Raw genomic sequence first — 13,074 nt, 5'->3', positions numbered from 1 at the left:
CTCAACGAAGCGGCTTACCACGTGGAAACTTCTAGCAGCCAAGTACTCTAAACGCATGTTTCTAAATATGGAGGGAAAAACCGGACAGCCTAGAGAAAAATCCACGTGACCATAGGCAGAACATGCAAACTCCAAATATACAGGCGTCAGGGTTGAAATCGAACCCACGACCTCCTGTGTACCAGGCGAGGTAGTTAACATCTCGCTACGGTGGTGCCCACTGCTTGAGCTGTCGAGATTTTTGGTGCCAGCTCCTACAAACACACACGTGTGTGTGTGTGTATGCACAGAATGGACGGACGAATACATTTATGGAGGGGGGCTGAGGGAGTGGGTGGGAGAGAGGTGGGGCGGGGACAACGGCCATTGTGAGTTTCATCCTTTGTTGGCCTTTGACCTCTTGAAATGAGCACCCATCACCGGGCGGAAAGAACCTATCAGTCTTCCCGTAAAAGAACCGCCGTCGCCTCCCCCAACCCCCGCAAGAAAGCAAAAAAACAACCCCGTTCCCAAAACAGTTTTAAGAGGTACGGCATTGGAGAGTCGGCACGCCGAACCGCGCCGTTACTCACTCGCGATTGAGGCGCCGCGGGGCGAGCGCCGTTCATCGCTCGCGTCCCCCGCGCTGCCCCGAGCTCGGCGGCTCGTGCCGTTCGTGCGTGCCCGGCGCCGAGCAAACTCCTCGGACGACCCCAACCCCCCCCCCCCACTCGCAGCCTCCTCCGTTAATTCGGCCACGCGGGGAGTTGGATTTCGCCGTCGCCCGGAATTGGTCGGCATCGTTCGGATTCGAGTGTCCCTCGGAGATTGTGCACAACCCAACGTGGGGTCGCGGTCATATCACTTGGTGGCACTTCCCCGATTCCATGGCAGCGATCAGTCTTGTCAGTGGGTGAAGATGCACTGGTGAGTTTGTACACAGTGGTACCGATTGTACTGCCTCGGAGGCAAGAATAAGGAATAGTGGTCAAGAATAGCGACCGAGTGGCAGTGAAGGGATGGAGGGCTTCAGAGAGGATGTCTGCCGAGCAGTTGGAACGATGAAATCAGCTCGTGTGCAGGTGCTTGGCTGGATGGCTTGAGGAGACATTCATCCAGTACTGGATTGATCATGGGTGGTTATGATGATGATGACCCTCGAGATATGATGGGTCTGAGTCAACACCCGACCGGAGTTTGAACTCTCGCGATCTTGCGATCACTCTGCCGCGGTGCCCGTCAGATATTTACAGAATTTGTCAAGCCCTCTCGCACGGGAGGGCACACTGTGTGTGTGTGTGCTTCCCCACACGGGGTGATTGATTTAGCAGGGGAAAATGATGGCTCTGAGCTGCGGAGGGACGCGGGGCAAGACGTGTGAGTTAATGCACCTGCCGCTGCTGCTATCAATGGCACCAAGGACACCCGAAGTGTCGACACGGCAGCCAGGGCCGCGCTTTGTTCACGTCTTGGCTGAAATGCGGCACGCTCTGTAGCCTTGGTGCACTCCAGAGGATATTGCTCTGAGCTCCGGGTCATCGATGCGAGTGCCCATGCTGAGTGCTCAACTTCCCTCTGCCAGAGCCAGCCAGCCACGGGGGTCTTTGCCTCCGGTTTTTCCGCACGCTTGGGGCGCGTCTCTCCTGTGTTTTCTCCGTCCTTGGATTTCTGCAAACATCTCCGCCTCGTTACCTCCTTGTTCCCTCTGTTAGTCTTTATCTCTCTACCTCTCCTCCTCCCTGTGTCTCCATGGCTATCACACTGTCTCTTTGTGGGTTTATCTATATTGTGTCTGTGTTTAACAGCGCTTGCCACAACAGTCTGGTAAAGGCTGTATGGGGGAGCTTTGTCTTGGTCTATCTATGGGTCCGTCTGTTGTCGTCTTTCTCAGCTTGTCTCAAAATTTGTCTGACCATCCACATACCAGTCTCTTTTTCCATCTGCCTGTCTGCCTGCCTTCCTTTCCCACGGCGTAGACGTCGTCTCTCTGTACATTTTCCTGTCTCTGTCTGTCACTTGCCTTGCTCACCTTGTTTGTAAGTTGCGCAACATTACATAAGAATTCTGCACCCATTCCCGTTATCGTGAAAGCACGTCGTGTGAACACGCGTTGACCGAGGACTGGTACAGCAAGAAGTATGCCTCGGTCTTCCTAGTGCTGATGTTCGTGACAATGCGCCGGCCACGCAGTTCAGATCGAGTTGTCCTGAGGCCCTAAACCTTGTTCCATTCACATTTGCCATCGTCGGTGGTGCGCGTGGGTCAGGGGTCAAACTCGGATAGTCACTAACCGCTGAAACACTGCTCTCCCCACCCACCACTCTCGCACACACGTATGCACACACACACACGCTCACACGTATGCACACACACGTACACACTAACAAACACGCGCAATGCCACACACACACGCGTGTGCTCCCCCAGTCCATGTTCAGCCAGTTTGAGTACAGCGAGAAGAAGGCGCTGCACTCGGACGCGCTGCGCTCGGCACTCGCCGAGACGTTCAAGGACGAGGACCGCTTCCAGCTGGGCCTCATGGAGGACGCGGCCGAGTGCTTTGTGAGTCCCCACTCGCTCCCCCCGCCTCGCTCCCCCCGCCTCGCTCCCCCCGCCTCGCTCCCCCTGACTTGACGAGAGAGACGGCAGAGCACCCGGGAGGTCACACCGGGTCATCAGCGACGGCCACCGCTCCCGTGCCGACATGCGCGTGGGTGGCCGAGCTGGGCCACAGCCCCATCGCCTGTCCTGCGCAGTGCTCTCCGTCGGCCACTCGATCTGGTCAGAGGGCAATCCTTCACTTCCTCCTCGCTCCACAATGTGCAGCACCGTCCGCAGTTGTCCGCATTTACACTCCGGGCTGACCCCCCGGACGGCCCACCGGGCCTCGTTGTTGGCCGTGCAGTGACGTTGAACATGGTTCAGTAGAGACCATGCAAGGCTCTGTGTCTTTGCATCTCAATTGCTGACCCATCACCCATGTCTCCCCCGTGTCCAGCGTAGACTCGTGTCACTGGACACAGGGATCCGGGCGATGCGACCGAGACGCTCGGAGTGGGTGGACGATGCAGGGTTGTCGGCGAAGACCTCAGTGCATGTGGCAGTGAAGTGACTCTGACGCGAGGCCTATGGGTGTGCGGCGCCGTGTGCCCTCCCTCCCGCAGGAGAACCTGCTGCTGAGAATCCACTTCCACCTGGTGGGCGACGTGCGGGAAGACCTGTGCACCGCGCGCCACTGCGTCACGCATCAGAAGTTCGCCATGAACATGTTTGAGCAGGTGAGTGCGGGGGAGAGGGGACCTCCTTCTGTGTTGGGGCCTTTGCGTGAAAGTTTTGGCGCAGCGTGGAACTTTTGCCCCTTATTAGTGTGATGCCAAGCTAAACTAAATGAAACTATTTTTATTTCACCAGGTAACTGTTTTTATTTCACCCAAGTAATGCACATTGAGCTATTAGTTATTTTTCTAAAGTGACCTGGCCACGAATGATGGTTCAACGAAGTCGCTTATCACGTTTTAGCCAAATACTCTAAAACGCGTGTTGATTCTAAACATTGAGGGAAAAACCAGGAGGCAAAGGTGGTGCGGTGCTGGTCACCCACCCCTCGGGTGCCGTGCCGGCCTTCATAGTTGCTCGCTAACAGCACTTGCCCCAACAGTCTGTTAAGGCTATACGGGAGATACACACACGCACACGCGCTGGCTTGATATGGGGGTTTAATCACCATCATCATCATCGTCCATGATCAATCTACTGCTGGATAAAGGCCTCCCCCCAGGCCCTTGTCTCCCCCCCCCATCCCCTGGTGGGGCCCACAGGGCAAATATTACGGTTGTATTATATTACGCCCGTCATGATTGTTGTTGTCGTGCGTTGTGTCACTCGGCACGTGGACTGCACTACCACAACAGCCCGCGGGTCATCCAAAGCCCTTCTGGAGGATTGCAACTTACTAGTAAAATAAATAATAATACCTGCAGCTTTTGAGAAGAAAAAAAACGTAATGGAAAGAGGTCTCGGTCAGACAGATGGGAGTCACCGCTAGCGGTTTTCTTTATTTAATTAATTATTCCTCGGTTTGTTGTTTTTTCTTCATAAATGAGTAATTATCATGAGCAGCATCATGTCAGCCGCTTGGGACAAGGACTCTTCAATTTGGGATCTCCCCTTGGGAGCGATGCCAGGAACCCACACTCATTTATGACAATGACAGAGATTATCTGTAGTGAGCACCTATGAAGGGCCGGCATGGCACACGAGGGGGTAGGTGGCCAGCACCGCTCCCGCTCGCCTTTTTCTCTCCAGTGGCGATGTCTACACACTGTACCGGGTACTCATTTGAGGCTGAGTTGTAGCACAGCGTGCTAACCACTACGCCACCGCTCCCCACACTGGATGTTACTCTCACCTCGTCGCACGCCACACAGGATCAGGCTATTGTGAGTTGGTCCACAGATGCCAGAGTTTGAAAATCCCATATAGGCTGGCTTGGGGGTGGCATCAGCAGGCTCACAATGTGTGTGTCGGAGCACTCAGCCAGCAACATCCTAAGATTCAGGGGTCATGTCACCCTTGACAAAGACAGTTTCACCTGCGTAGCGTGTGGTGCCACGGTCCAACTTTGCAACATTTTAAATATTCCTGGCAATTACTCAATTGGAATATACGTGGAAATCATCATCCCCTTACTGGAAAATCCTTGGTAGGACCCTGGTGCTTTCCTGGGTAAACAAGCTGAATAATAACAATAATATACAATAATATTTTACGTGTATTTATATACCGTCTAAATTTGACCGCATCCCAAAGACGCAGTACAGAAGCAGCAGGTCTACATTGGTGAATAATTGTCAAACAACCCCCCCATTAGCAAAACAACGTGGGTTAGGCCTTCATCCAGCAGTGGATTGACAGTCGGTTTACATTGTGAAAGACGAGGCAGGATTATTGTTGCCTTGAGGAATTTCCACAGACAACACCTCTGGCGAGATGTTAACTCCCTCGCCTGGTACGCAGGGTGTCATAGGTTCGGTCCCGACCGTGATGCCTGTATTTTTGGAGTTTGCATGTTCTCCCTCTGGTCGCATGGATTTTTCTTCGGATTTTTGGGTTTTTCCCTCCACATTTATAATCAACACACTGTTATAAAATTCCACATGATGATAAGCCACTTCATTGGGCTATTATTTGTGGCCAGGTCTCTTCTGAAATATAGCTATATAGCTCGGTGGCCTTACCTGGTAAAATAAAAAGTTTAGTCTGTTATCTGCAAGCCTCTGACCCTTTCTTTCAGCCATGACCCCATGTGGTCTCGGTCACGTTTGGCTTCCAGCCGTCATAGTACCTCGGTCATCTCGAGACTTGCATGGCCGCTCCCCCCCCCACCTCAATCTCTCCTCAGTGGGATGGCCATCACCTCCTCGTGCGGCTCTAAAATCTCATCGCGGCATTTCCCGTCCCCCTACAAAGCGAGCGGGAGGGCGGGCCGGCGGGAGGGCGGGTGGGCGGGCGGGCGGATGGGCGACCACGCCCCCGTGCGCTTTCATTCCCGCTGAGCGCGCTTAGGCAACACTGCGGTTATTTCACCTCGGGCGCCTGTGCAAAACCAAAAATAAAAAAATCGAGTGCGCGGGGAAATAACAAAACAACATAAAACAACATGGCGCCCGCCCAGTCATGTTGGCACAATTGATCGTGGCTCTTGGATGTAAAGTGCCAATCGAAAAAACCTTTCGTCCTGCTTTCTAGAATGCCGAGCAAAGCAAAAAAAAACAACAACTCCACACAGTAACACACGTCGGCGTTGTAAAGGTCAAATTATATCCACGGTTGGGTAACGGGGACGTCTGGTGGGCGCGCCGCCGCCGCCGTGTGCCCGCGCGCTCACGGCGGGCGGCTCGTAACCGCATTAAGTGCACTTGACGGGGCTTCACTGCGCGTGCCCTTTTAAAATGCTCGGCCGCTCAGCATCCCGCGCGGTCGCTCGGGAGTTGTCTTTTTTTTATTTTAGGCCAGAAAACTTGCTTTCGTCAAACCCGAGGCGTTCGTGCGGTGTTCGGCGTTGTGCTCGCCGTGACTTCTCATGGGTCACGAGATCGGCCTTCAGAGGTCACACGGCTTAGTTGTGGCATTGCGTCCGGCTTGCTGATGAGAGCTTAAAAAAGTGAAATGTGTGAGCCTGTTTCCCATGCTGGCAAAGTTGAGCAGCTCTTGGCAGCGAGTAAATCTGTACGATTTAAATCGTGTTTTGGTCGTAACTCGGTCAGAGTCCGCCAAGACAACCCAGAGAATTGAATTGTTTGCCTGGCTACGTGTGGATCTCGTGCAAACTGGCTCAACCGAGCGGCCCACCGACCCACCCAACCCACCTCCACCCCCCAACCCATCGTTCGCGTAACTTGCCCGCGCGACTTGAGGCGCCGGTTCCTGATCGGCGTAAACCAATCGTGTTTTTTCGGGGTCGGCCACCGTGGGGAGTGCTCGCTTGACGGGGGATACGGGCCCCACGCTCACGCTCGGCACGTGGACAACACTCGGGGCACTAAAATCTGAAGCGAGTGCGGAAGCGGCCGTTCCAGCAGCGCCCCGCGGTCAGAGCGCGTGCGTGTGTGTGCACCACGTCTCCGGCTGAAGCGAAAATCCATAACTCCTGGGAATATTTGGGAACGCTCGGCGATGCGGGCTTTGGCGGTTGGTCTCGTGCCGGTGGGCCGGGTGGGGGGTGGGGGAAGCCGATGCTCACTTGTGCACGTGCCCATTGGAGTTTGTCACCAGATTTCCATTACGGTAATTGCCCCCGTCGCCACCCCCGCCCCCCCCCCCCCCGCTAACGTGGCCGAGTGCCGTGCACTTAATTTAATTTAACGGCACGTGACCCGACGCAACCTTTTGGGACGCGTCGCAGCCCGTGCCGCCAGACTGGGGATGCCACCCCACTCGACGCCCCCCCCCCCACTTCTCTGCCGTTAGTTGGGCTGCTCCTGCTGTTGCTGCTGCTGCCGCCGTCGCTGCTGCCGGGCGTGTAGACAGAACCCGTGTGCGGAGTGGCGCTCGTTTAGCAATCGCTCTCCGGGCCACGGCGCGCCGTCGCACTGCTGCCCGCCGATGCCTCCATGTGAGCTTGCGGAGCCAAGCGCCGGATTTGCCGCCCACTGCCTCTCCCCCCCCCCAGCCCCCCGTCCCCCTCCCCACGCCCCCTGCACGGTGTTCCATTTGACTGGCCAGCGATATCACGCTGCGTGTGAATGAACACGCCATCGAGTCCCCGCTTGTGCCAGTCCTGACCGTGGTATGACGAGTGCTGGCTGGCACAGAAGAGGGGGGGGGGGGGGTCTAGTGCCAGCATACCGAATTCCCACGGCCGAAGCGTTAGCTTGGAATCTCGGTTTTAGTAATTAAATCAGGTTCCCGAAATTGTCTGAGCTTGGTCACAGAACATCCGATCACGTTAAATTATATTCATCAGTTTATTCCAGCTCTGGAAATAAAGATTGAGAAGAGGGCAACCCTTCCGTGACACCGTCTTCCTGGACCCATAGTCTGACACAGGGTGATCTACTCTTCAATTGCTTTATTTTTATTCCAATCCTGGAACGTTAGTCAGCTCTTGGCCCCCACCACCTTAGGACTATCAACAGAGGATGATAGGTTAGAGCTCATTTGATAAAGGAGACACTTTTACTCTCCGACTGTACATTGTGTGTATTTCACAACTACCGTGGTGGTACGTGCCTTGCTGAGACGGTGCTGTTGATGTGCGTCCCACTAGCGTGACAGCGTTGATGCGTTTAACGCTCCTACGATGATGACGACGTCCGTTACACGCTTAACGTGATGGCGGAGTTGCGTGCTGTAGTCACGTGGGCAAAGCAAATCGCTTTAAGCTACATCTACGACTGCTCTAGGCGAAACAAAAACACGCGTGGCTGTGTTCTCGAGCGCTTCCCCGAAGGCATGGGAAATGATAGGCCATCAAAATCCAGTCTCAAGATTGAGACCGTGACATCAGCGGAAATGCATTTGGTCGGCTTAAAAATTTTTCTTGAGGGAGGAAACCCATTGATAGCTGCTCGTCTCTAACACCAGGCATCATGGCTGCATTCGTTCAATAGGCTACACCCTCGCTGATGATTTGCTTGAAGTGGAAACCGGTCCAGGGTCTTTTCGCTCTTTCAAACAATTATTGCCATCAGACTAAAAAATAAATTCATAAACATTTTGTTTTACCAGGTAAAGCCCACTGAGCTATAGAACTGTTTTTCAGAAGCGACCTGCCCACAAATGATAGCTCAACTAAGTCACTTATCACGTGGATATGTATTTCAGCCAAATACTCTAAATGCGCGTTGATTCTAAATGTGGAGGGAAAACCCAGAGGACCCGCTGAAAAATCCACACGACCATGGGGAGAGAGACATGCAACCTTCAAATATACAGGGGTCAGGGTCGGAATCGAATCCATGACCTCCTGCATACCAGGCGAGGTAGTTGACATCTCACCACTGCGGCGCCCAGACATTGGCTCCAATGTTCCTATCGATAAGACTTTGACACTATCCACCGAGACTGCTCGATTACGTAGAGCACACGCAGGCCCTGCCTTGTCCAGAATACAAACTGTGGCCGGTACAGCGGCTGCCGTACGAACGCAAGTGCTGTACGCAGGTCGGGTACGACCATGACGCGTGGACGCACTTCCTCACTCGGGACACCGCGCCGCATGCACAGGGCACGTCTGGCTAACGTGACCGAAGCGCTCATGAGAGGTCTTGCCTCGTGAAACACATGGGAATGGAATCGGAAGGAAAACTGATGACGTACACGTAGGTGTCCACCGCGTACGTCATCGGAGTTGGAGAGGGTTAATTACGTCAGGAGTAACGGTGAGCGTCGCTGCGATGATGCCTCCTTCATATTTGTGGATTGGGCATTGAGTCATTGTGTGCTTCCACCGTCCGTTCTGGGTGGCCACAGTCACCGTGCACTCTCGGAGAGTTTTTATTTTCCAAAAAAGAGAAATTCGAAGCCTCGATTTGAAGATGGGCAGGAGGTCACCCACACGGGTGACTCGGGGGAGTTAGAGAGAGAACCATGGGCGACCGTCTCTCACCGGGGAAAGTTTGACGGAGATCCTTGGTGGCCGGAGCGGGAGATCATGTCGTGGGGACTACGCCCCCCCCCCCCGCTCCCTGCCCCTTAAGATGACCGTTGTGGACATAAAGTTCACGTCATGCCAACACGACAGGGCTGGGTTGCGCTGATATGCGACCGTGTTGCCGTCTGTGCCTGTGCAGTGCGTGTGCAGCCGCTGCGGGGCCACGTCGGACCCGCTCCCCTTCGTGCAGATGATCCAGTACGTGTCCACCACGGCCCTCTGGTGAGTGACGATGCTGCGAGCGGTGGGGGCGGGTGGGCGGGCGGGCGAGTCGATGCTGCGAGCGGTGGGGGCGGGCGGGCGGGCGGGCGGGCGGGCGGGCGAGTCGATGCTGCCACGGCCTCAACATCTATGCCTGGAAGGCATCCTTCTTGGCCTTGCCACATCCTCCATCCTGGCACTGATCGTGTTCGTACCAGGCTCCTGGACACAGGGCTTTGCACATATGACTCTTCATCACAAGTCCACCGTGTTATAATAATAGCACCATATTTATCCAGGAATTCCTAGACCAGAGGAGTATTTTAGGCAGTGCCTTGTTGAGTATTTCAAAGTGTAGAAGGAGAACCTGCTGATGGTGTGATGCTCACAGCATTCATAGAGAATATGCCATAAACCCACTTGCTACACTAACACCGTAGAGTCTCGAACACGTGATCATGTCCACAATAGAGGTTTTTTTTTGTGTTAGATCGCGTAAATATATAAATGTGTCGTTAAACCCGTCACCACCCGACACAGCCAACTAGTAAGGGTTGTCACGTAAACAGAACGTGGCCAATTCGTTACTAGTACAGCACACCGGTGTGTTGGAGAGCCAAGCCACAATCTGAGGACAACGTTTCACCAGTAATTATAACCGGCTTCATCAGGTGACAGCCAGATTTGTGGAGAAATCCTCCTGTCTCGTTCTTGAGTGAAGGGGGGGGGATTAATGAATGCATGTAAATGACAATGGGTATCCATTGCCGTTTGGGTTATGTATATGGTAATTAACGTACATTCTTCATGCACATTCTGCAAGGCCATTGTTATTGTACATCCTGTAGATTGTGTGAACTAAAATAGCCGTACCAACGGTAATCCCTATGGCAGAATGGTGACCTGTATAGCCATGGATTTAAACAATGTGGTATTTGATAATTCTCTTCCAAGCAGCACTAAGTCTGTAGCTATCCAAACGGTGACAATTATTTGTATTTCTCTCATGACAGCATTCGCATAAACTACTCTTGCTGTCGTACACTGGCGTCTCAGTGATCACTGGAGACACCGGCGTCTAGGTGATCACTCGGGTCTCAGTGATCACTGGAGACACCGGCGTCTTGGTGATCACTGGAGACACTGGCGTCTAGGTGATCACTCGGGTCTCAGTGATCACTGGAGACACCGGCGTCTTGGTGATCACTGGAGACACCGGCGTCTAGGTGATCACTCGGGTCTCAGTGATCACTGGAGACACCGGCGTCTTGGTGATCACTGGAGACACCGGCGTCTAGGTGATCACTCGGGTCTCAGTGATCACTGGAGACACTGGCGTCTTGGTGATCACTGGAGACACTGGCGTCTAGGTGATCACTCGGGTCTCAGTGATCACTGGAGACACTGGCGTCTTGGTGATCACTCGCGTCTCAGTGATCACTGGAGACACTGGCGTCTAGGTGATCACTCGGGTCTCAGTGATCACTGGAGACACCGGCGTCTTGGTGATCACTCGCGTCTCAGTGATCACTGGAGACACTGGCGTCTAGGTGATCACTCGCGTCTCAGTGATCACTGGAGACACTGGCATCTAGGTGATCACTCGCGTCTCAGTGATCACTGGAGACACTGGCGTCTAGGTGATCACTCGCGTCTCAGTGATCACTGGAGACACCGGCGTCTAGGTGATCACTCGCGTCTCAGTGATCACTGGAGACACCGGCGTCTAGGTGATCACTCGCGTCTCAGTGATCACTGGAGACACCGGCGTCTAGGTGATCACTCGCGTCTCAGTGATCACTGGAGACACCGGCGTCTAGGTGATCACTCGCGTCTCAGTGATCACTGGAGACACTGGCGTCTAGGTGATCACTCGCGTCTCAGTGATCACTGGAGACACCGGCGTCTAGGTGATCACTCGCGTCTCAGTGATCACTGGAGACACTGGCGTCTAGGTGATCACTCGCGTCTCAGTGATCACTGGAGACACTGGCGTCTAGGTGATCACTCGCGTCTCAGTGATCACTGGAGACAATGGCGTCTAGGTGATCACTCGCGTCTCAGTGATCACTGGAGACACTGGCATCTAGGTGATCACTCGCGTCTCAGTGATCACTGGAGACACCGGCGTCTAGGTGATCACTCGCGTCTCAGTGATCACTGGAGACACCGGCGTCTAGGTGATCACTCGCGTCTCAGTGATCACTGGAGACACCGGCGTCTAGGTGATCACTCGCGTCTCAGTGATCACTGGAGACACCGGCGTCTAGGTGATCACTCGCGTCTCAGTGATCACTGGAGACACCGGCGTCTAGGTGATCACTCGCGTCTCAGTGATCACTGGAGACACCGGCGTCTAGGTGATCACTCGCGTCTCACTGGAGACACCGGCGTCTAGGTGATCACTCGCGTCTCAGTGATCACTGGAGACACCGGCGTCTAGGTGATCACTCGCGTCTCAGTGATCACTGGAGACACCGGCGTCTAGGTGATCACTCGCGTCTCAGTGATCACTGGAGACACTGGCATCTAGGTGATCACTCGCGTCTCAGTGATCACTGGAGACACTGGCGTCTAGGTGATCACTCGGGTCTCAGTGATCACTGGAGACACTTGCGTCTAGGTGATCACTCGCGTCTCAGTGATCACTGGAGACACTGGCGTCTAGGTGATCACTCGGGTCTCAGTGATCACTGGAGACACTGGCGTCTAGGTGATCACTTGGGAGGGGGTGGGGTGGCTGGGCGACCATGGGGTGCGGCGCCATTCCTTTGAGGGTCACGGTCTACTTTGAACGTCGACCGCCAACGGAAGTGCACAATACATTTTTCAGAAGCACTCCCAATCGGCTTCTGTCCACCTCTTTATTGCATCTTTTTGATCCTGGCCCAAACTTCCGTGACTGCCCCAAGTGTCCAGTCAGAGATGCCTACTTGCCCGTTACACCGGGAGTCCGAACGAGGGACGCGGGCGTTAGAGAGCCACGTGCAAGTTAGAGACGTCATGTTGACGGTCCAGGAAACCCGAGCGGGCTCGCGCCGGTACGCGGCGTCGCCGGAATGGACGACGGCCCGGCGTTCCGAGACCGGCGATGGGAGCGGCAGCCACAGGCGAGGGACGTGCCCCGGTGCGGGGCGGAGATGGAGCAATCAAATCGGCTCGTGTGCAGGAGCAAGAGAGATTGTGGCCGTCGTCACGCACGTCCGATTAGCCCGATTGGTCACATACGGTGCCGGAGAAGTTCAACGTACGTACATGACTGGGTGACGGTGATGAAGATGAGGTTAGGCACGGGTACCCTTTGAGAGGAGCGCTGTGTGGCGCACGCACAGCGCTAACCGCGCTTAACCGCAGCCCTGAATGATGCCGGCGCGGGCTGTGGGTGTGCGTTACGCCATTTAGGCGTGCCAGCATTGGTAATTGCAGTGCGAAGCGCCCCTTAATCCGCCTGGGCTATAATTCACGCGTCGTGTTAGTCGTGTGCAAAATAATGAATTGCCCTTAAATCAGCGTGGCCCCGACAGCACGCGCAATTTAAAGTTGTCTCTCGAATGTCTTCATTAGATAGCGTGCACGTCCCCGCGCATAACGCTTTCATCCGCAGTGACCTTAACTGTCATGCATCATTAATGAGTCAATTTTTACAAAAATATTATTAATGTCAAGTCACGTTACGCAACGCGTACGCACGCTCTCTCTCTGGCTGGCGCTGCCTGGCGCTGCGGTGTTTGCGCTTGCTG

At 54.4% G+C, this 13,074-nt stretch overlaps 1 protein-coding gene across 10 annotated transcripts in view; it reads left to right on the top strand.

Moving 5' to 3' along the window:
• The window catches only part of LOC144732195 (uncharacterized), a 243,426-nt gene that overhangs the window by 169,745 nt on the left and 60,607 nt on the right, over nucleotides 1-13,074 (top strand). For all 10 annotated transcript variants that reach the window (XM_078613557.1, XM_078613566.1, XM_078613558.1 and 7 more), the window contains 3 exons: nucleotides 2,407-2,541; nucleotides 3,144-3,257; nucleotides 9,273-9,355. In XM_078613557.1, the coding sequence (XP_078469683.1) occupies nucleotides 2,407-2,541; nucleotides 3,144-3,257; nucleotides 9,273-9,355 (332 nt within the window). The remainder of the gene's footprint in view (nucleotides 1-2,406; nucleotides 2,542-3,143; nucleotides 3,258-9,272; nucleotides 9,356-13,074) is intronic.

This window comes from Lampetra planeri, chromosome 41 (genome assembly GCF_965212315.1).
Source record: "Lampetra planeri chromosome 41, kcLamPlan1.2.h2, whole genome shotgun sequence".
Taxonomy (NCBI): domain Eukaryota; kingdom Metazoa; phylum Chordata; class Hyperoartia; order Petromyzontiformes; family Petromyzontidae; genus Lampetra; species Lampetra planeri.
This window is presented reverse-complemented; position numbering and strand designations above follow the sequence as displayed.